The 23,488-nt window shown below is 59.3% G+C and overlaps 1 protein-coding gene across 10 annotated transcripts in view; it reads left to right on the top strand.

Annotated features, from left to right (window-relative positions):
* Positions 1-14,202: 14,202 nt before the first annotated feature.
* Positions 14,203-23,488, top strand: part of SRCIN1 (SRC kinase signaling inhibitor 1) — a 150,362-nt gene continuing 141,076 nt past the window's right edge. For all 10 annotated transcript variants that reach the window (XR_008744618.1, XR_008744620.1, XR_008744619.1 and 7 more), the window contains exons 1-2: positions 14,203-14,544; positions 14,765-14,940. Coding sequence is in view for 7 of the 10 variants with exons in the window: in XM_055789751.1 (XP_055645726.1) it covers positions 14,823-14,940 (118 nt within the window). In the remaining 3 variants the exon portion in view is untranslated. The remainder of the gene's footprint in view (positions 14,545-14,764; positions 14,941-23,488) is intronic.

Below are 23,488 nucleotides of genomic sequence, written 5' to 3'. Positions count from 1 at the left end.
CCAGCCTGTGGCATTGCCCCTGCCCCCTGGGCTGTAGGGGATGATGGTGAGGCTGAAGGCTGTGCTGCCATGTGTGGAGCGTGCCTGGCTGGGCGCATGCAGGGTGGCCATCCGCCTTTCCATCCTCCTCCAGCTGCTTCTGGGAGCACTCAGGGGTGGCCAGCCAGCTTGGTCAAGGTGTTCCCTTGGGATTTTTTGGTGATGCCAAGGTGTGGGTATGCTTTGGGGAAGAGACATCAGTGCGCGGCTGTTCAGAGCATCCTCTGCCCTCGCCTCACCTGGAGCTGCCAAGCCCTGGGCAAGCGTGGGAGGCTCCCAGGGAGTCCTTATCACCTCAAAAGGGACCTGATTTCCAGGGCTCAGCAGGACGAAGGGGACCAGCAGTGTCGTCTTCTCCTCATACCTGCTCCGTTCCTCCCTCCTCCCTTCCCGCACACCTCCTCCTTTCTCTTGCCTTCGCGGCTTCCTTTCAACTCTCTCTGTGGTGAGGGGAATCAAAGAGGAGAGCAGTTTGGGATTTTCAGTCCTTCCTCATCCACTGCACTGCGTGCAAAGCAAAGCCTTTAAAGGACACTCAAGGACACGGAGATGGCACCTTCCCCACTCCTCTCCCTGCCCTCCTCTTCCTCCCCTGCAGAAAGCAAAGCCCCGCTCCTGCCGTGCTGAACCTGCCCTGGGGAACGGCCGGTGGCACGGGCAGGGCTTGGCCAGGCTGCTCCACTGGGCTCCGGGCTCCATCTGTGCCTCCGGTTTGTTCCCCCTGGTGTGAGCTGCCAGGCTCAGTGATGTGAAGCAGCATCTTCTCCATGCATGAGGTCCCTCAGGGCCAGGTGGCCACTAGAGCTCTTGGATGGGGACCCGTGCCGCTGGCTTGAGGCTTGCATGAGGGTGCAAAAGCAAGTGCAAACCCCTTCTGCTCAGAGCCCTGGGGAACCAGCAGATGTGGGTGGCTCAGGGCAGAATGGCTTCGGTCTGGGCGTTGCAGGGATCTCTGTCCTCGGGATGCGGCAAGACCTTGAGCGAATTGCTCAGCTGCCCCATGACTTGGTATCTCAGCCAGAATAACTCCGGGGAGGTTGTGCTGCTCCGCAGATAATAATTAGCTCTTCTCAGCTGTCAGTCCCAGCTCTTCAGAAAAGCAAGTCTGTTATCTCCCTTCCACACGTGGGGAAAGCCAAGGTGCTCCTAGGGCAAGTCCTTGGCCCAAGGTCACGTAGGGTGAAGCAGGGACCAAAACCAGGAGCTGGGACCTGTGGCTGCTGGGGACTCAGCCCGGGGGGCTCAGCAGCACGGGCAGCGCCGCCCGCTGCCAACACCCCCAGCCTTTGCCTTGCCCAACACCAAGAAAATCCTGAGGACGAGATTGAAGAGCTCAGTCCTTCTCCGTGGAAAATGTGTCCGAGGAGCCACATTTGTGCCCCTCCTTTTTCTGATTTCCACTAGGAAAGCTGTATTTTGGCACTCAGGGCTCATTGCAAACCAGGGAGGGGGAGGATGTTCCTGCAGGTAGGACCTTTGGGAGCAGGAGCATCCCTCCTTGTGCCAGGTTAGGCAAGTCACCTCCTGTCCTCAGGCTCTGCTGCTGGTGTCAGGAGGCTGGCAGGGCTGGCTGGGGTCGCTGGGTCCCTCTGGGCACCTGCGGCTGAGCACCCTGCCCTTGCTGAGGGCTGCCAGGTGCTGCAGCCGCTAACAGCAACAAATTCACTTCAGTGTTTCCTGGCACATTACAAAATATGGCATAAATAATTAAACCTGAGCTGCAATTATCAAAACAAATGAACAAAGCACATTTAGGAAGGATTTTCCACTTTTATTTCGTCCTTCTTGTTTCTCTCCCATTACGCCTTTAAGATTATTTACTCACTTGGAGTGTGAAATTCATTCCTGAACCACCAGCCTTTGACTCCGCACCCTGCTCCGTGGGGTGCAGGTGGCCCTGGCCAGTCCCGGCAGCAGTAGGGGGTGGGGGGGGGCTCCACATTGCAACTGAAATCCCCCCCACTTGGGTCTGAGGGTGAAAACCCACTGCAAAGCCAGGGACACTGGGCTCGGCCGAGCCCTGGGAGCATCCCTGCAGCACAGCAGCGCTCCAGCAGCGTTCGCAGGGGTGCTGAGTTTATTGGGGTTGCAGCCAGGCAGGGGTTGGAAACGGCATTTGTCACCCTGCTTTCCTCCTCCTCCTCCTAGCTGGGCAAGGGGGGCCCCACGGAGCCCCCGCACACTGCCTGGTCTTACCCTGTAGCTGAACCCCAAGGGCAGCGATGGAAGAAATGACACCCGAGCGAGGACACCCGGAGCAGAGCCGGGCTTGGGACGAGGGGACAGATGTCCCACGGCCGTGGGCGTGATGGATGAGCCGAGCTGCCTCTCGGCGCCGGGTGCAGCTTTGCCCGCTCGCCAGCAAAGAAAGAGGTCCTTGTGGGTGCTGAGGTCTCGGCTGTCCCCTGCCTGCCCCTGCCCTTGTCACCCCGCTCCTCCAGGCACAGGGGCTTGCATGGAGGAGGAGAAAAACCACCCCATGTCCCTAAAAACAAAGGCTCAAAGCAGCTCTGGGCTGTTTTGCTGGGAGCCAGGCACTGCCTGGGCTCCACTGCCTGCAGGCGGGATGCTCGGGGGGTCTGGACTCGTGGGGCAGGGGGTGGGGGAGCCCTGTGCAGCACCTCTCCCCTCCCCATATTCACCCATCGCAGTTATCAGCATCGTGCTCACTTATGGGGGGCATGTCAGCATGAGACTGGCCTGCACCCGTGAGGTGGTTCAAGCCCCAGAGCTGGGGCGAGGAAGGTGCTTCGTGGTGCTGGGATTTTTGGAGCCGACGCTGCCCAGGCAGGGAGCTGGCAGGTCCCCAGGACAGGCTGTGCTGCTGCACAAATCAGGGCACAACACAGTTATGCAGCTTCACTTATTGTAGAAAGGTCCAGTCTGTGTATTTCCCAGGAAAAAACCCACAAGGAGCCGATCTGCTCCGATTCTCCCTTGCTCTGCCATGGCTGTAACTCCTCTTCCCAGCAATCATCCAGTGCTTGGACTGGAGGCTGAGCTGGGCAGGGTGCCCTCAGCCAGACCCCGCAGCAGCTGCAGACTGGGGCATTTTGGGGTTCAAAATGGCATTTGGGGGTTCAAAACCCCTACGTGTGGGAGCAACCCCCCCGTGCACAGGGGGGCCATGCCTGGCACCGTGGGCGTGGGGCAGGAGGGGGCTGCTGCTCTCGTGCCCCCACGGTGGGGCACAGCCTGGCTCCCCATCGCTCGCCGCGCTGCGTTTCATTCTCAGATGCTTTCTGCTGCTGCTCTTTTGTTTCAGATTTATTATGTGTTTGCTTGCTCTGATTTATTTGTTTATTTCCCTCCATCCCCGGCAAACTTTCCCACCTGGATCGTGTTCATTCATGAATCTCCTCCTTTCCTGTCCCTAACCAGGGCTCGATCGAATTGCAGGAGGGAAGAAGCCAGGACTCTGTTCCCTTTGTTTAAAGTCTCCAGGTCAGTACCGGGGCTGGGGGCCAGCAGCGTGCTCCCACCCTGCTTGTTTCATGTTTGATGTTCACCCCTTCCCCGACCCTCTCCCGGGTGCAGGGACCGTGGTGGGTGAGGGCAGCACCTGTAGCTCGTTTCCCCTGGTATTTATAGGAGGGTGCTGCCTGCTTTCTGGTTTGCATTGATGGTTAAGGCATTGGCTCCCACCCTCTTTGCAGGGGAGGGAGGGTTTTTTTGAGGCTGGGGATGGTGTCTGCAGCCGGAGGCATTGCTGATGCTCTTGGAGGGACCAGCTCTCCCCCCACCAAGTGCTGGAGCTTGAAAGGTTTGGGATTTTCCTTGTTGGGGATGGGAGGGGAAAGCTTTCAAAGGGGAATGAGAGGAAGATTTTTGCTTTCTGGGGTTAGGGGGAGAGGCAGGTGCTTCATCTAGGAGCCGGCTGTGGAAGTGTGGCTGGTTTAGAAAAGCTGTAAGAGGGGAAATGTGGTAGAATCTGTTCAGTAGCAACCCCTGCTGGGTCTGTCATAATAATAGATTTTATTTCTGTGGCATCTGTCGGCCTCTAATGGGCTGGGTGTTCACATTGCCAGAGATGGTTCCAGTGCCTCAGTGAAGATTTCAGCATTTCTTTTTGCGGAGGCTGAGAAGCGCGCCAGTCAATCAGGGTGGCAGCTCCGAGCTAAAATAATCCCAAGAGCAGCAGCACCACTCAGTCCTGGTCCAGGCGACTGGGAAACCACCTGCCTTCAGAAAAAAATCCCTCCTTTTCCTCCAACAACATCTGTGCTTTCCAAGAGTCCATCCCGTAGCCGTTCCCCAGGGCTGAGAGCCACAGGCGTCGTGCAGCATCCTGTTTCCTTCTGCTTTAGGCTTATTTATCTGGGCTTTTGGTGGCCTCCTGTCCTGCGCCAGCGTGTCTACCTGTCTTAAGGCATGTGTGTGGCTGTAAGGCAGCTGGAGTCCCAGGGCTGTGCCGGGGAGGACAGCCTGGAGGTGGAGGAAATCAAGCTTGTAATATGTGGGGTGTGCCAGGCTTCCCGACATGAGAACCCGCTCGGTGTAAAAGCAAGGGGCTGGAACAGTGCGCTGTAATTTAATTGAGTTTCCTGCAAATGCCTTGTTGGGTTGTAATGAACACATTATCCCGAAATGGGAGTGGGGAAGCAGGATGAAGACAGCAGCCCACGGTCAGGCCGTGCATCCATATGGGGATCTGCCCCGGGCGCCGATCACTGCTCTAGCTTGTTTGCCGTCCCAGAATTACACATGCAATTAAGTTCCTGGCTCCAAATGGCGTGCATGCTTGCCCCTCAGCTGGAGAGCAGATTGCACGGCTCTTTCCTTGGGGCCGTGTGGGAAGGAAGGCTTGGAGGCTGTGCTCCTGGCCGTGGCTCCTGTCGCTCTTTTCTGGAGCTGGGAGTTGGCTCTCCGGGCTGGAGGCACAGCCAGCACTAGTGGTTTCCATCACTGGTGTGCCCGGGGAGGGCTGCAGGTCCTGCTGATGCTGGACCGCAGCGTACTGGGGAGGGAAGTAGCGTAAAGGTGATGCTGTGCTGGGATTTAAGTTCTTGCATGGCTTGAGCAGCACTTGGAGGTGTTAAAACTAGTACACGAAAGAAGGTTGAGGGGAGGGGGGTGAAGGCGATGGGTAGGATTTGTGGCATTTGATGGGTTCGTGGGGTCTTTTCAAGAGCAGAAAAGACCCTTCTGATCACCTAGTTTGACCCCAGCCGCCTGACAGAGGCTGTCAGGTCTCAGCAGTAATTTCTGCGTCAACTCCTGCGTCAAGACATAACTCCTGGCTGAGTGGGCATTTATCTTTCGGAAGGACACCCTGCCTCGGTGCAAAGGTGGGAAATGATGGAGAAGCCACCCGGCTCGGCGCAGGCTCTCCCCAGCCTCGTTCAGCACATTTGCCTTCTCTTGTCTGCGTTTCTGACGCTTCAGCTTCCAGCTATCAGATCTTGTTCTGCCTTTGTCTGAACAAGATTAAAGAGCCCCCGCTCCCAGAGGCTGCATCCTCACGGAGGGGAACATACAGACAGTTATAAGGTCATCCCGCAGCCGTGTAATGATGCCAGTTAATAAGCTTGTCTCCCATGGAAAAAAGGTGGTTTTGACCCCTTCTGAAAGGTTGCTAGCACCTGCTTAGGCTAACAGACCTGTGGCTCAGCGACGGAAATCAGCACCGTTCTTTCATCCCATTCAGGTTCCGGCAGTGACCGGGTTCAGGGTAACCCTGGAGGCAACTGTGGAGGTTTTTGAGCTGTCTCAGTAGCGTGGAGGTTTGGCTTTTGTGTCCTAAGTCTTGTTGCAATCCAACAGGATGCAACAGGGACTTATTAGGTAGAGCTGAGCCCTGGGACTGAGCGGGGAGAAGTGGGGGATCATCTGTGACGGGGCTGAGCCGTGCAGCCGGGATGCTGGGCTTGTTGCTTGCCCAGGTGAAGGGGCAGTAGCTGCTGGCAGGGATGGTGCTGGGTCAGACAGACCGGAGGGCAGGGGCTCCCAGCTGCCATCGTGTCCCCCTGGGACGGGGGAAGGGGCTGCCCAGCGGTTCCCACTCGCCTCTCCCCCAGCCAGGCTCCCCAGGTCAGGACGCTAAACCAGCTTGTGTTACCTAAACGCTTCTCCCTGTCAAGCAGCCCTGGGAGGAATAATTCAGAGCCAACAGCTTTTTAATATCTCCGTGCTTCAAGTCAATTTTCAATGCAGTCATTTGCCTTTTAATTAAAATTATTGCTTCTCCCCTACATGCATCTTCTTCCTCCCTTTTAAAATCAGCAAACAGCCAACCTGCTTCCCCCCCCCCCCCCACCTCCTCCTCCTCCTCACTCGTGCTGTCTGGGCTTCCCAGGCTCCTGGGCTGGAGCCTTACCGGCTCTTGGCCCTGGTTGCTGCCCGGCCACCGCTCTGGCTCGCCGGCAGCTGGGGATGCTCTCACCTCTGGTTTCCTGCCTGCTTTAATAAGTGTGATGGAAACAGATGCACCGAGATCCTTCCCTGGTGTAAATCAGGGCAGAGCCACTGTGGTAAGCCAAGCCACGGTGATTTACACCAGGCAAAGGTCTGCCTTGCTGCCCTTTGTGGTCAGGGGATGTTGCCAGGATCAGTGCGTGGGCTGTGGGCAGCCTTCTCCTGGGTGCTGGGGGCAAGTGGCAGATGCCTGTTCTTCCCTCAGCACCAGTGAAATCCCAGTGTCAAACCCAGCAGATGCAAGAGCAGCCTCCTAAGCATGGTCTGGGGCTGTGGAGACCCACAGGTGATGACATTCCCCCCCCTCTTTCCAAACAGCACCCAGAGAGGGATGGAGCTGGCGGTGGCAAGATGAGCCCTGGTGTAACGGGGGGTGCTGGGGGGCCAGGCAGTGCAGAGTGATCCCCAAAATAGAGCTGGAGGTGGGTGGGAGAGGATGTGGCCCCTCTGGGCTCCCAGTGGGGTGTCTGCAGCGCAGTGCTGACAGGTGCCGGGCTGACGAGCTCCAGACTTGTCAGCGCTGGTGATGTACCTATAATTACTGTCTGATGTGCCAGAATTAGACTGGGAGCTGAGTAGTTTGATGCAGACGTGAGTGTCCTTGGCTGCCAGCAAGAGGTTTAACAAGTGCGAGGCTGCGGGCAGAACAGATCCCCACCCCCCCACCCTTGCTGGCATGGCCGCTCTCCTCCCCTGTTGGGATCCAGCCTTTGGGAAGGGTGGGATGGTGAGGAGTAGGGTGGGATGGGGGAGGAGCATCCCAGGATGGCGGTGGTGGTGGCAGGAGGGCTGGAGGCTGCTGCTGGGGAATGGGCTGTTGTATTCAACCGGCTGTTCCGTCGTGTGGTGCGCGACCCCCCCAGCTCCTTGCCGTAACGGAGGGTGGCTGAGCCGCACGGGGGGCAGAACAGGGGTGCCTCTCCCTGGCACCCACCAACCACAGGGCTGAACTTCCCCATCCTCCAAACTGCATCCCAGCACCAACTGCTCCCCAGAATTTGATCTGTGCAACCCCCTCAGCCCCTTATTCAGAGCTGTGTAAACCCCCCGGGATGGCTGCATGCCCTGTAGCATCCCTCGGCTCGAGGCAATTCTCCCAACCACCCTTTGCTCCAGCATCACTCGCCTGTTTCTTGTCGAGATTTCTGGTTTCTGTGCTCCCGTCCGTGGCTCTGGCTGTCACTAGCCATGCTCGGCGTGATGGGTACCCCCAGCCTGCGCCAAGGTATTAAAGCCTTTATCGTAGTCCAGGGCCTGTAATTCACAGCACAAGAACCAATAAATAGGAATGATTCAGAATCATTTAGCAGCTTCTGCTTGGGAAGAGAGAGACCAGGACCTCAATTAAGCTATTTGTAAATTGTTAATTTAAGCATTTCACTCAGATGCCTTAAATTGTTCCCTCCTGCAGTTTACAAATGGGTAAAGAGCACAGAAATATAAATGGAGCGGTGGGGAAATGCCATTTAGTTACTGTTTTTGGCAGTGGTAATAGCATTGTAGCTAACAGCGCTTTGATTTAAATCAAAGTAAACCAGGGCCGCCTTTAAAGAAAGATCGATGGGGGACCAGTGGTCTCCAGGTAATGGGGGACCCGGCGTGGGGGTGTCAAGGGTGTGATGCTGCTGTGGGATGAGGAGCTGGGAGCTGCCAAAAAGCCTGGGCAGCCCTGGGATCGCTAAGCCCCCATGCCAGGGGTGCTTGCTTGCATTTTTATTTTTTTTTCTATGCCCTGCAAAGTAATTGTTAAAAACCCCTTTATTTTTTCTCTGGATTTAAGCTGGGTGACTGCTTCCCTTCTGGCACGGCAGTCCTGGAGAGGTTTGGCTCCCCAGGTGGGTGGGCAGCAGCATCGTTGGCCGGTCCCAATGGGTGCAGCTCCCAGGGGCTGGTGCAACCCCCCTGATTTCCACACCCTCCCCCCCTTGTTCTGCCCCCAAGCACTGGAAGCACAGGACAGGAATGGTTTGCCAGCAGCACAGCTTGGCAATGCCAAAAGGTTTGAGGAGCTCTGAACCTCGTCAGTGGCACTTGGGAAAGCTGCCCCACCTCAAGCGGTGCTGGGGAGGGGGGAGCCTGTGGCCCCCCCAAACCCAGCGCTGCTCTTGCCGCGCAGGAGGGTTGCTTTCTGTCTGCAGAGCTAAAGCCGAAAGCTCCTTCCAGGGACCTGGCCCAGGACCTGGCCCTGCATCAGCCACTGCTGCAGCTGGTCCTGGTGTATGTGCCTTCGTGTTTCGGGGTGGCAGCTATTTTAAAGCAGGAACAGGGCACATCTCCCCATCTCCTGTAACGCCCCCCCCCCCAGCTGGGGTGGGACAAAGCTCAGCTCCGAATCCTGCCCTGGGGAGTGGGATTTGCTGCATCTGCGCTCAGCAAGTGAGCAAAGGGAGAAGGATGCTGAAGGACTTGGTGCTGTGCCACGGCGCCGGGTGGGAGCTGGGTGCTGCGGGCGCCAGCCTGGCCCCGGGAGGTGTTGCTGCAGCAGCTCGGGGCCGGGCTGCGCTGCCAGGCATCGCTCGGGTTGTGCCATTTGGGGAACAAATTCTCGCTTGCCGCTTCTCCAGGCAGGTTTTGGCTTCCTCACCAGCTGGGGAGCAAAGCCCCAGCCCCACGGGCTTGCCGAGCGGGTGCCGGGGCGGCCGCGGGAACAGCTTGGGCTGTGAGTGGAGCCGAGCCCCGAATGCGCGGTGGCACTGGTCCCCGTGGGAGGCTGGCGGGGCCCTCCCAGTGCCAAGTTCTCCCTTCGGCTCCACCTGCCACCACTTGGCAGATCCCGGCCGGGATCCGGGCGATGCCAGCCTCGGCAGATGTTGCCGCAGCCTCGGCAGGCGGCACGGCCACGTGGCCCTGGTTTCTCTCCCGCAGATCCGTTCCCTTCACTCCTCCGAGGAGGCTGAGCCATCTTCTGAGCTGCCTTGACACCTCTGGGTTCGTGCTGGGGTTTAAGGAGTTTTTATTACTCGAGAACTTATCAGCCATCAGTTGGCTGAGTTTAATAAGAAATTACGCTCCGTGGCCCTTCAGCTGTGAAATGCATTGAGCTGTGTGATGTCAAAAGGTCTCCAATGGATTTTTTTTTTTTTTTTCCCTTAATCTGGTTTCCTCCCCATTTCTGATAGTAGCAGATACGTCTGCCAGCACGGTACAACCACCAGCCTCTGAAATGGAAAAGGCTTTTCTGTCCACTGAGCTCTAAGCTACCCTGAGGCCAGTGCTCTGTCGTGCCTGGGCGAGAGTCCTATTCCCGCTTGCAGCACCTGGAGGATTGGGATAAAGTCTGACCCACAGACAGTCCCCTCAGCTGCCAGCCATCCCACCCCTCTGATTTGAGGCAGAGCTCGTGTCCTGATGTGCCCTTTTCTGGCCCAGCAACGAGCGTTGTCAGGTGAGGTGGGGAACTCGAGCACGGGAAAGCGTTTCCTGATGAGACACTGATTTCCCATCAGGTCTCCGCTGCAGCAGCTCGGTGTCGTGCTTGGGTGGGTGCTGTTAGCAGAGGCTCCTTCTCCTGATCCCCCTGGTACTTCAGACGCCTGGCTGCAAGCAGGAAAAGGCTGGCTGGCTGGCCGTGCCCCTGCTCGTGAGGATGGGCAGACCAAAAAGCCCAAATCCTGCATCTTGTTCGCCCCAGCCATGGGGAAAGAGCACATCCATTCACACGGGGGGGGGGGGGGGGGGGGGTGTCCTGGGTCCTGCAGCCCAGCACAGGGCGTGCAGGTGATGCTGAGCGTCCATCGCACAGGCAGATTGAACTACCCGCAGCACAGCTGGTTTTCTTGCAAGACCCACTCCTGCTTAACTCTTCCTTGCCTCTCTGAGCATCCTTGGCCACTCGGCACGGCAGGTCCCCGCTCCTCTTTCCAGCGCTGGAACTCGGTGTTGCTGCCGGCTCCCGAGCAGCATTGCTCGCCCCAGGAGCGGAGTGCTCCGTTAGCCCCCGATGGCTTGGCATCTGAATGATGTACAATAGACCTACTGTGTGCGGCGTGTTAGGGCACTGCATGCGTGAATATTGCTGTATAGACTGCGTGCCCTGAGCCTGGCTGCGAGCAGACACAAAGCTGTGCTGTCTGTCCCGGCTTGGGGCGGGGGGGGGGGAAAGCAGCCATAATTCCCACCCGATGACTGTCCCACTGTTGGGATTGTAACGGCAAAGAGCGAGGCTTCATTGTGCTGGGGGCTTTAGGCAGGTGTTGTGAGAAGCCGTTGTATGTCTGAAGGGCTTACAGCTGAAGCAGGAGCATGGAGAGGTAGCGGGGAGGAATTGGCGGGTGTGTGGGGAGGGGAAAGTGCTGCCCAGCAAGGGGAAGGGGGCAAGGGGGCACGGAGCAGGGCACCAGGCATCCTTCTCCCCTGCAGGCAGGTCAGGCGCTGGTGCTGTCTGGAAACAGCTCCTTGAGCAGCTGCTGAGAGCAAAACCATGTCTGGTGTTGCAGGTGTAAATGCAATGTCTTACTCCGACGTGTTAGCTGCTTTTACCAGCCTCTCACTGGGAATTGCCTGGCTGACACACAGCTGCTCTGCCCGGCTGATCCCGGCCCGGGTGAGGACAAGGTGTCACCTAGCAATGGGATTTTTTGCGTGCACAAGTGACTCTTGCCACCACCCTGCCAGCTCAGGTTTGCGCTGCAGGCAAGTCATAGCCTTGGAAAGCCCCAAAGTGGGAAGACCTACCTTCGGACTTAAAAGCTGGAGTTTGTTACTGAGCAAGCCTAGGTGGGCTTTTGGGGTGCAAGTGTAAAGGTGCCCCTGCCCACGGCGACAGCAGGACCATCCCTGTGGTGTTGCTGCCCCAGTGCCAGGCACAGGGGATGCTGCTGGGACCTGGGATGGTGCCTGGCACCCGCCGTCCCTGCAGTAAGGGAGGTGGTGGAAGGGTCCTGGGATAAACCTGGGTGCTCGGTGCTGCCTCTGGCTCCTGCCCCCATCCTGCGGCACCTTAGTGCCCTGTGTGATGGGGATGTGCTCCTCTGCCCCCCAGGATGCTCAGCATCACCTGCATGCCCCATGCTGGGCTGCGGGACCCAGGACCCCCTCATGTGAATGGATGTGCCCCTCAGGGCGAGGGATGTGAGACAGCGATGGCTGTGCAGGCGAGCCCTTCCGAGCAGCTCTTAAACTGCAATAATGCTTATTTACTCGTCATCGGCAGAGCAATCAGAATTGAAAGGTCACCCCATCCTCTGGCCCTCCCTGCAGCGGGACTGCGGGAGTGAGCCAGGTTTCAGGGATCAGCAGGAAGGACAATTAATCCTTGCTGCCAGCGGTAATCATGTTTGCTTTTTTTCCAGCATAGCATCCTCCCATCACTAGATGCTCCTTGTGTTTCCAAACCTTCAGCTTTAGCTCTAGCAGCCCTGTACTGTCCCTGTGGCAGGGAGCACAGCGCATCTTCCCTGCCGCTCTGGGTCCTGTCATGGCTTGGCGAGCTTCCCAGCCCTGCCACTGACCTGCCCTTTGGCCTTGGTCATGTCTCCTCACCTCTCTCCTCCCAGCTGCATTGCCCGCATCGACTTAAAGCTCTTTGGAGCAATCCTACCTCTTCCCCATGGTGTTGGCCCAGTGCAAGGTGCACCGATTCACATAGCGCACAGGCTACAGGTAATATAGTCACGATATAAATGCAGAAGGAGAGATGCCCTTGGCCCCAGGCTAAGGGAGGGAGGGGGAAAAAGCTCACCCTGTGTGTGTGCGGTGTGCGGGAGCCAGCTCAGCGCTCTCCAGAAGTGCTCAGCAAAAAGAAGCGTCATTTTCTGGGGGGGGTCGTCATGGCAGAGCATGCAATGAATCCTTGCCTGCCTGTGCCAGCCGTGACTCATGGCTGCGGCTGTTGGAGAGCCTGGAAGGGCTCCAGTCAGGAGCTCAGGGCTCTGGAGTTTCTCCCTTCTTGCCCTGCCACTGTGGGGCTCTGAGTCAGGAGCACTTCTGTCCCCCCATCTCCATCTGTGCCTCAGTTTCCCCATCTGCAAAATGGGAATCAAGCCTACCTGTGGGTCTTTGGAGTGAGGTTTCCTGAGCCCAACAGCCCTTCCCACCCAGGGCTGTCCGGGCTGCGGTGTCAAGGCTTGAGTGGTTGCAAGTCCCTGAGATAACTCTTAGGACACCAGGATGAGCTGGCTGGAGAGAAACACTGGGAATGGGGGACAGATTAAAAAAGAGGTGAGTTTGCAAAGCCAGCACTGGAATAGAGGGGAGAGACCTAGAAAAGTGGGAAGGACTGAGGCAGGGGGGGCTCCATGGCACGAGGGACCGGTGCTGGGCAGAGCACACGCTGCCACAAGCTGGAATTGCTCTGCTGCGGGTGTCGGGAGGAACTCCCTGGATAGGCAGGCAGCGTGCAGGCAGCACACAGGCAGCAGAGAGCCATCGCCTGAGCAGGTGAGCCATTTCTCTCCAAACAAGGTGGTTTAATTGGCTTCCATCTAGTTGACGAGCAAAGAGCCCTTCGGTGGGTTTTTAAATCTGGGCAAGTTTGGATTCTCAGAGCAATGCAGAGGCCACCGTGCTTTCAGCTGGATATTTAATACTTTTGGCAGGTAGAAAGGCAGCTCTTGGCTCTCCAGTAATTGTGACTGGACACCAGGGTGTAAGTGTCCCCACAAATGCATGTGCAGGTGGTTTTGGGGTGCAGCTGGCATTGCTGCTGCCCGCGGGGCTGCTGGAGTTTGCTCTTAATTGCATTGCATGGGCGTTTGGGTGCTGTGCGGTGGCAGCTCAGCTGAAGAGGATCCTTGCAGGACAGGTCAGGGCTGTGCCGGGGCGTCGTGGTCCTGCAGGACTGCCGTGGGTTGTGCTATGTCTGAGTTTTGGGGTACCCGTGGCTGGGTCAGCATCTCCCCAGGACTTTGGGGGAAGAGACATGTAAAACCATGGGCACAGCAACTGTCTTCATTAGCTTGGATGGATGAAGAGCAGCTGGCTTGTGTCTCCAGCATCTTTCAGGTCTTCATTCCTGTTCCTCCCTCCCTGGGGGCAACCTGGGCAGCCCCCGCCAGGGCCAGCCTGGCCACGGGGATTTCTGGGCAGCTTTGAGAAGGGTCACTCCAAGCCGTACAAGACCTCTTTTGAGCCAAGTCAGGTCACGGCATCGTCAAGGGCCAGATCCAGCGTCGTGTCCTGGGGACAAGACTTTTGCAGAGGGGTTCTTCTGTGAGCCCTGGGCGGCAGCTTCGGGTTTTCCTTCACCTGAGCCCCCCAGGGCTGGCACAGGAGCAGCTGTGGGCCGCCCTTGCAGACAGAGTGGGACTCAGGGTGGCCGTGCCCAGAGCTGGGCAGCTTGGTGGCATCGGGGAGGCAAATGTGCTCTCATGTCCCCAGCACCACGTGGTCCTGGTGCCCTGTACATGTACACCCTCCAGGCTTGCACCCAGGGCCGGGGGGGGTTGGGAGCATGGGAAGGGCTCAGTGAGTGGCACCGGCAGCCTGTGGCACGCCGATAGCCGGTGGCACGTTGCTGGTTGGTCCTTGGTTTGGCAGGGCAGGGAGGGGGCAGCGCGGCAAGCTGCAGGCAGTGATGGCTGTGCATGGCTGTGCACTGGCTCCTGGCTCCCAGCCCATGTGATGTGTTTGAGGGGGCACAGTGACATTTCAAGAGGAAGAAAAAAAAAAAAATACCCAGAGACCCACTGGGAGCTCTGAAAAGCCTGAGCCAGAAAAGAAAGCAAGAGAGACAGACATCCGCGCAGAGCGGAGGAATAAAACTGGGCAGGGGGGGAAAAGTTGCCAGGGCAGGGAAAGGATGTGAGCGAAAGTGCTGGCTTGGAGCCGGGAGGATGCGATGGCCGCTGGCAGGGGAACTGTGGCGGTGAATGTCAGCCATGGAGACAGCCCTGCTGCCCACCCGCCGGCCGTGCGCCCCTCGCTAACCCGGGCACAGAGCGGGGGACCAGCAGCCACAGGGAACCGGGGGGCAGCAGGCTGCTGGCTCGGGATCTTCTGCATCCATCCGCCCGCCCGGGCACCGGCACCGCTCCGGCTCTGCTTTCCCGTGCGGAGGATTCGGCGCTGGATGTAAGGGGACAGTTGCCGCACGGTTGAGCGCCGACCGATTGCTGCGCGCAGGCTTCCTGGAGGTCACTGCCGTGTAATAAGGTCGGTAACAATCCACCTAGCTGCTCACTTGCGCTGCATACATGTTTAATAATGAACTGGTTCTGTATTTAATTAACATAAACAGCTAACGCAACTTGATACGTCTCCTTAGATTTAACTTGACAGAGACGGCATGTTGCTTTAAATACCAAGTGATTAGTAAAACCATCTTTCATTTGGTTTAAACATATGCAATAAGATGCATGTGTTTGTCACACAGATTTTGGAGCCGTGCTCCGAGCTGTCTCCCAGTTCCTCTCGGCTGCCTGGGTACCACCATGCTTCCTCGCTGGGCAAAGCATCCCTTTGGCGCTTCCCCCAGAGCGGTGCCGAGGCTGCCGGAGCAGCAGAGACCTGCCGAGCCCGGGGACTACAGGCTCTCTCCGTTGCTCATGGGTATGGACTTGGGGGGGGACACGGGGGGGATGCAGGCTCCGGAGCCACCGGGGGATGCTGGTCCCTTGGGGATGGTCCCAGCCCTACGCAGGTGGGCTTTTCCCCGGGAAGCGATGGCGAGGGCTGGGGTGGATGCTCGGCGCTGGTGGGAGGAGGCGGGCAGGGCTGCAGGCAGCTGCTGCTGCCCTCCTTTTGCTTGAATAAACCTCGTTGCCTGCACCGCTTCTGACTGGCGCTGGTGGAAGGGCTGCGGGGCGGAGGGGCTGAGCTCTCCCTCCGACGTGCCCCGGTGTGGGGGTTAGGAAGGGCAGGAGGGGGCACGAGGGTTTGCTCAGCGCCAGCAGGAACAGGCAGGGGGACGGCATCTGCCTCTGGGGACGGTGCGGTGGCCTTGGCCTGGTGTCACCCACAGCATCCCACTCTGAGCTGGGGTGTACTGGGGGATGCGGTGCCAGCCGGGGAGCCCTGCGGGGGCTGGGCACCTCGGTGTCCTCACGCCTGCAGATGTGGAGGGACACGTCCCAGCAGCACCCCTGTGCCACGGTCTGTGCACCCGGGGTCTCTGATCAGCTGACAGTGAAGCCCCGTCTGATCTTACCACCATGTTTTCCAATTGTGAGTGCGTTTTCCTGCATTGTAAGAGGCTTTAGACGCAAATCTGAGCAATTTTTTCCCCAGTATTTTTGATTTTTAACTAGCTGTGACTAACCAGGCTGGCACAGCAGGCTGTGACCAAACGCCTACATGCTACCTGTGCGCTTATAAATAGGGTCTGTTCTCCATACCCCATTCGGAGTGTTCCTGGGCTCCTGACCCCCTCCATAACACCAAAACAGCTTCTTCCAGCCTCTCCCCCGCAGCCGCCAGAGCAAAGCATCACCCCATCTCCTGGCAGGAGTCACCCAAAAAGGCACTGCCCCCCCAATTCCTGCCCAGAGGCTGCGGGAGCAGGGCTTGGTGCTGTGGCCAGACCTGCTGAGCTCCAGGCTGTGTCCAAGTACCTCGCGATGGCAGCAGGAGCCAAGTCTTCAGAAGAGTTGGCTCCCCCCGTGCCAAGGCAGAGATGGGCTGAGGGTGGCTCTCCCTGCAGCAGCCGGCATCGCTGCAGCCCCCGACATGCCGAGCCGGGGAAAATCCCCCTCCCAGGTGCTTTCTCCTGGAGCTGAGCACTTCGGTGACTCCAGCTGGAGGCTGTAACCCTGAGCTGCAGGGCAAGGGCTGGAAAAGCCATAGGTTTGGCTTGAATTCTTGCCTTAGTGGCTTTCTTCAAGCCCCTCTCCCAGCAGGGATGCTGGAGGGGTGGTTCCCTCCCTCAGCCCTGCCGTGCTCTTACAGATGAATTTGCTTTTGACGAGGTTGCAGCATGTAGTCAAAGCTCCTGTCAGGCGGTTTCGGCCTCCCGCCGGCGAGCGAGCGGTTAGCATGGCTGCACTAATGGCAGGAGATGAGAGGAAGTGATTAGCTTGCTTGAAAAATTGCACCAAGTGCATTTCGCCAAACCGCAGGGCTGGCGCGGTGCATCGCCGCACGCCGGGCAGGAGCATTGCCTGCTCTGCCAGCCTGGCCCTGGGCTGCTCTGCCCGCATCTTTCCCCTGCGTGGGAGCTTTGTGTCTCGTCCTGCAGCCTTCCTCTCCATCGACTTGTTGCGTTTTGTCTCTGCCTTTGATCTCCAGCTCTCCGAAGCAACGCTTGCCCGTGTTTCCAAGCCGGGGCTGCTGGCGTGCATCCCTCGTGGCCGTCCCCAGGAGTGGGATGTAGCCTCGTGCCCAGCTCTGGGCTTTCACCCCACCAGGCTGGAGGGTCCTACCGACAAAGCCCCTCTCCCACTGCCAGACCCGCTGCTCCTTCGCCTTTCTCCGGTCATGGAAGCGACAGTGGTGGCCTTGCTCTGTTGAGTGACTTCGCTCAGGGGCTCATTAGAGGAAGAAATAATCCTGGCAGGAGTTGGGTCTTGACCTCAATGTGTGTCCCCTCCAGCTCACTTTCCTCCTCCTCTCTGCCAGCCCCCCTCATGGCTACTCCCCACGCCTCTGCCCTCTTGCTCTGCTTGCAGAGAGATGAGAATAAGAAACGAACCCAAAGCCCAGCTCGTGGGCTCGGATGAATTCCTGCCTCCAACCGAGCAAACCCACGCAGCTGCAGGTGATGGGTGAAGGCTGGAGCAGGAGCCTCCTGCTCCCAGGGCACCGGCAGCCGCTTTCCCGAGCAGTTTTGCACAGCATGCGGACACACATCTTCCCTGCCCTCTGCCACATGGAGAGCTGGTTTTGGGGCCGTTTCCTTTGAACCAGACCCAGCCCCCCATCATCACCATCACCCCGCCGTGCTCTCTGTCCTCCTGCTGACTCTCCCCACGTCCCTCCCTCTGCTCTGGGCTAAGAGGAACCATCGATTTGATGTCTTGAGAGGGCAGTTTATCGCTTTCCTGATGCCTGATAGATTGGAATTGATTTCCAGAGCAATTTGCTCGAGCAGCTCAAGGCGGGAGTGCTGGGAGCCGTGCTGAGACCCGGCTTTGCAGGAGCGCGGTGGGGACGGCGTTGTCTCTGGGGCCGTTTGGGAGCTGTGGCACTGGTCAGTGTGGGAATCCTCCAGAAGGACCCGTGGGGCAGGGAGGGTTCTCAGAGCAGCATGAATTCACCTGCCTGCAGGGGAAGAAGGGATGGATGGAGACGGCAGCTCTGCACGTGATGGGGGCTGCAGGGTTCCAGGGCCCACTGTTGCCTTGGGCTCATCCCAAGGCTTTGCCCCCCAGGCTGAACAAAAGGGGGGACCCGGCTTCGCAGGGAGACTTGGCTCTGCTTCGCTGCATGACTGCGGGTGAGTCACTGCCCCGTGTCCATGCACACCCCACGTGGAGGCAGACGCTGCACTCGCCTGTCTCGGTGAGGCCGTGGGAGTCAGCAGGTACTGCCAAGATGCTGGGAAAACTCTGGGTCCTTTCAGGAGACTGTAAATACTGATCCAGCCAGGGCACTGTGCTGGACACGGCGGTGGCATGTGGCTCTGCTGGTGCTTTCCTGCTGCTCCAACCCTGGGTTTGACCTCCTCACGCCTCAGCATCCCCATCTGCAGCACCCTCAGACTCGTGCTGTCTGCACGTACCTTCCTCCGGGGCAGAGCCTTTCCTCCCCCAGCCCCGTGCCTCAGTTTCCCTCTCCCATTCAGGGTTAAGGGGGATCCCCAGCCTTGGACCTGCCTGGCACAGCCTGGGCTAATCCCATCCCAGTTGCCAGGCTGCCGGCTGCGCCGCCTCGAATTGCTGCTGCTGCGTGGGTGGGAGACGAGACCACAATGTGGCTTGTGTTTATGCTGTGAAGAGCCTGGTCCCTTCAATCCTCCCCTCTTCTTTATTTTTATCTGGCGTCCCGGAGCTGCTGGCATCTCCCCAGCCACTGTGCCATCCCCGCCAGCTGAGGATGCGGCCTCTTGCCAGGACACACGGGGCTCCTTTCTCCTCTGGTCCCCGGTGGGGAGGCTCTGCCTGGCTCTGCCCTGGGCAGGGATGCTCTCCACGTGCAGAGGATGCCACTGTCATCGGCTTCCTGCCAAAGGTTGGGGATGAAGCTGATGGCAGGGGAAAGATTTGCCCCAGCTCTCCCAGCCGTGAGGCATCATTCACACGCCGCTTCACCCTCTACCCATCTTCCTTTCTTTTGCCTAAGTGAGGGCAGGTCCTTTCTGCCTCCCACTGCAGTAGGGATTCATGCTTCCCACCGCTGGGGTGTCCGAGGGGGCCAGGACAGGTGGGGAGGAACCTTCACTGGGGATGCCCTTCCCGCAGGATGACGAGGGCATTCCCAGCCCCCGGCTGCATCCTGAGTGATGCCTGATGCTGCCAAGCTCTGCTTGCTGGGCCCATGGCACAGGTCAGGTCACATCTGTGCCACCACGTGTGTTTGGAGTGACCCGGCTCTGCTCTATCCCGGAGCTCGCCCTGGCATTTGTAGATTTGCCAGCTGCTGAGCTCAGCGCTGCAAGGTGGAAGCAGAGCCGTGTAGCCACCGTATGATCAGTCACACAAGGCTTGTGCACTTACGGACCCCCCGATAGCATTGTCAGCAGAGCCCACCCCACCGGGCCTTTGCTCTTCAGCACCACAGCCATCTCCTGACCCTCAGGGCCATCTGCCAGACAGCCACCATGCGAGAGAGCTGGGACGGGGCTGCCTTGGTGCTGTCCCCTCTGGTCCCTGCCCTCCTGCAAGGAAGCACTCAGCTGAGGGTAGGGATGGCGCCCAGTTGGGGCTGGCAGAAGATGCTGAGCAGAGGAGATGGTGCGAGGAGGAGGAGGGACAGGGGCCAGTTCGTGCTTTTCAGCTGCTGCTGCAGTGGGATGACCACGCTGCGAGCGGGCAGGGGACAGGCAGCGTGGTGGCAGGGAGCCCTGCCTGCAAAAGCAACCCCCAGGGCAGCTGCAGGCTGAGGTGGGCAAGGCTGGAGGAGCTCCCAGGGTGTCGAGTCCCCCTTCCCTGGGTGACAGCATGGGAGCCAGCCTGGCGCATGTGTCCTGTCTCAAAGGAGGGATGTGGGGATGGAGCTCTGGGCAGGAAGGTGTTGGTCCCGATCCTGAGCACAAAACGAGCAGTCGGGCGTGCTGGCTCTGCTTTTGGTACTGCTGTCCATGGGAGTTAGGAGGTGAACTCATCTCCCATTTCCCTGTGCACGCGTGGGTGTGATAACACCCGGCGAGGTGGGAAGCAACTGCTGCTTTTTACAGGGCTGGCCAGATGGGATTTCTCCTTCAGTTTGGGTTTTGACAATGACATGGGAATTTATCGGGTTGTTTCTCTGCTCCCAAAGTAAAGGACCTGCTTGTCAGGGCAGTGTGGCAGAGAGATGCCAGCTGGACCTCCCCAAGCTCCAGCCGGGGAGCAACCAGTGTGCACCAAAGCATTGCATGGCTTGTCCCCGCGCAGCTCCTTGTCCCTGCGCAGCTCCAGCAGCATTGGCAGGGCTGGCACTAGCGGGGTGCAGGCAGGGTCCAGGGCACATAGAGGCTGGGGACAAACAGAGCTGGGTCTGCAGGGTCGCATCCAGACTGGCATCGTGCGTGGGCACCGTGCCCCTGCCCGCCATCGAGGAGCCAAGCAGTGTCCTGGCTGTGGGGCTGTGGGGTCTGCGCTAGCCCAGCTGGGAAGTTCCCAATGAGGCGGTCGGCGGGTGGTGTTTTATTTTCCTCGGTTCCACTTGAATTTGGGAGTGAAAGGCACGGCGGGGAGCCCGCTGCCTGCTGCTGAGCCCAGGCTAAACAGCAGGATGGTGCTGCAGGGAGGGATGCTCAGGGATGGGGAGCGGAGATGGGGGAGCCACAGCCCCCACCTCCCAGGGGCTGCCAGGCACAGCGCGGGCATGGGGGCGATTTGTCCCAGGACTGATGTTAATGGTCCCTCGTGGGCAGCTTTGGCGTCACCCGGCTTTTCCCAGCAATATGGTGCCCAGTCTTCATCAGCCTGGGAGCAAGAGGATGGGATGGCGGGGAAGCTTCTGCCCGGCCACCCGCCAGCTTTCGCTCCCCGTGTTGCTCCCTGTGCGAGGGATGAGGAGGGCGTGCAGTGCCCTCGCATTGGCAACGCTGGGTCTGTCCCACTGCCGGCATTCCCATGGGACAGGGACATCGGCCGCCCATGGGCTGGGGCCAAAACAGGGGTGCATTTGATTTTAAACGAACAGATCTGGCTGTGTAAAGCACTGGTGATGGTCGAACCCGTTTGGCACGTGGCGGTGGTGTGGGCAGGGGGTGCATGGGTCCCCCCACAGTGTGCCGGCTGCCTTGCCGCTGCTGCTGGGCACGGCTTCAGTAGAACACTGGTGGCTGTGCAGCTCCCAGTGCCTCTTGCCGGTGTTTGCTGGCCCCATCGTGGGGGTGAGATGGGAACCTGGGGCAGGTCGCTTGACCACCATGCCCCCCATCCCGAAATTAGTACAAATAGAGTGTGGTTGAGCCAAGGACAGGGACCCCCCAGGCAGCAATGCCTCTGAAGGCCCCTTTGCCCCAGCAGGTCCCGGCTCGGGCAGGGGTGGGGGATTTCTGGGGTCCCCCACCGATGTCAGCTGTGCAGCACGACAGGAGTTAAGCACAGCAGGAGCCGTGTGGGCTCTCCCTGCGCTGCCCAGCTATCGCTTCTGTGGTGTGGCAGGGAAGGGGTTAGTGCCGAGCAGGGCTCTGGGTGCTGGGCAGCCTCTGTGGGTGCTGTGCAGGCAGCGGGCTGGCAGTGCGGCAGCCGCAGCCTCTGGGAGGAAGGCGAGAGCATCCTGCTCTTCCCACTGCCTTAATGGCTGGGTGCGGGGGAGGCGCATCGCTCCGAGGGGCTTCTATTCTTTCGCCTCCCTTTCTCCCCAAATGTACTCCCCCCGTCCCCTCCCCTCGCCCCTTTTTGTACAATTGCTTTCTTGGACTATTTTTCATGCTCCGCTAACTGCCATTGCTTTCACGACCCGCGTGAGCCTTGCTGCCTCATGAAGATTTATGAAACTGCAGTAATAAACTGTGTTTGAAAGATCCTTTTTATGATAAAACCCTACGAAGCTGCCGGAGGGGGGGATCCGAGCAGACTATGCCGCCGGCCCTGCGGCCGCTCTGACCCGGCGTGGCTCTCGGGGGGCAGCACCCCCAGCACGGGGCAGGTTTTTGGGGGCCTCCCCCACCCCCGGCTCCCGGAGAGGGAGCAGGGAGCTGGTGGGAAGCTGATACTTGGGCTGCAAAGCACCCGCCTGGAAGAGCATCACTCAAAGCACGGTTGGGTGCTGGTGCCGCTGCTTTCCCAGGAAGGAGGCGATGGCCGCATCCTGCTAGGAGCCTGGGCTGTGACCCTGGCGCGGGTGACACCTCTGCTGGCAGGTAAAGATGGCTGGATGAATCGGCAAAGAGAGCCTCGTTCCTTTCACTTCCCGCTGCTCGGAGAGGGGCTTGCCAGGATTTACCGTGGGATTTTGGCTGTCGTAGCGGCCCTGCACCCGGCCAAGGAGCCGCCTCCAGCCCCTGGAGACCTGGGGGCTGCCTCCCCCTCCCCACTGGAGCAGTCTGCCAGCCGCGGTGGAAGCTGTCCTGCGCCCCCGGGTAAGTGATGGGATGGTCCCTGTGCGGGGGACACGTCCCAGAGGGGCACCCCGTTTGGCTGGGCTGGGGCAGTGCCAAGATGGGCACCCCAGGCAGGATGCGGCCATTGGCTCTCCCACCCCAGTGACCTACTTGGAAGCAGCCCTGGGAAGCACTTTCCCGGGATCTGCTGCCACTGGCAGCGGGGCAGCCCGTGTGGGTACCACTGCTCCAGCATCCCTGCACAGGCCCTGCCTGGGAGGAAGAGCAATAACTTGGGGAGGGGGGATTTTGGGGGGCAGGATGTGATGATGCCCTTGGGCTGAAGCCAGGAGGGAAGGATTAACACCCTTTTCCCGGGCGTAGCGCCAGGGAGGCATGACCCTGGGTGCTTTAAGGTCTCTTTCCAAAGGACCCCCCAGTTGTTGGCGGTTCCTGTATCAAATTGTCTCTGCCCGCTCCAGGCTGGGATATCTGGAGGGGAAAGGTGGCTGATGTGGGGACAGGTACACGTGTGTCTGTGGTGGCTTTTCCTCCTCTCGCCTTCGTGGGATTCATGGATCACGGGGTTTGTGATGCCGGCGCTGCTTCCCCCCGGCTTGCTCCAGAGCCCAGCAAGGGGTGCGGGAGCGGATGCAGCGCAGCCGGGGCTGGAAGAGCCCCCGATGGCATCCAGCTTTGCTCTGCCCCTGTGCAGATTGTGCAGGGCTTTTCAAATCATCCTTTTTAGTAGTCGGCAGAGAGACAGTGAGCTGGCGCGTTCCGCTCCCGGAGCATGTAATTAGGGAGCAGGGAGCTGCATGCTGATGTGTGGCTCGGCAGCAAGAGGAGGAGGAGGAGGGTGGGAAGGAGCCGGGAATGTGGACTCATCCCAGGGCTGATAAACCCGGGGTTGGTGGTGGCACCGAGGAGGCAGCTGCAGGGAACCAGCCCCTCTTGCAGCCCTCCGGCCCCCATCCGTGCACCTTGCTCCGGCTCAAGGCCGCAGCGCTGCTGCTCTCCCCAGCGAGAGAGAGGAGCTGCAGCTCCTTCCTCCCAGCCTTGCCCCTGCTGCAGCTGGAGGCTTTCAGGGTCCTCTTCATCCCTCTTTCACAGCTTTCCCAGACTTGCCATTCCGATGGGACGTGATAAGGCCTGGGGGTCCCGGTGGCACTCTGGATCCAGCACTGCAGAGGGGCTGGTTTGGTGGGGACGGGCCACGCTGGCACATTGCCTGTGCCAGGGGGATGCCAGGGGTCCTGCTGCCCCCAGTCCAAGCTGAGAGCTCCCTGCCCGCTCCCAAGGATGCTCTAGGGCACTGCCAATGGGCGCCCAATGCTGGGATGGGTGCTGGGTGCTGGATGTGTGCCCCCCCAGCACATCTCTGCTGCTTTGCTGTTGTAGAGCAAGTGCTTGAGCAACCGGCTGAGGGCAGGAAGGGGATTTCTGCCTGCTGGCAGCAAGCCCTCGGTGAGAAACGTGTGTTACAGGGAGCGTTACATGAAAAGAGAGGTGGGAAGGCAGCTGCTG

The sequence above is a fragment of the Falco peregrinus genome, chromosome 18 (genome assembly GCF_023634155.1).
Source record: "Falco peregrinus isolate bFalPer1 chromosome 18, bFalPer1.pri, whole genome shotgun sequence".
Taxonomy (NCBI): Eukaryota; Metazoa; Chordata; class Aves; order Falconiformes; family Falconidae; genus Falco; species Falco peregrinus.
This window is presented reverse-complemented; position numbering and strand designations above follow the sequence as displayed.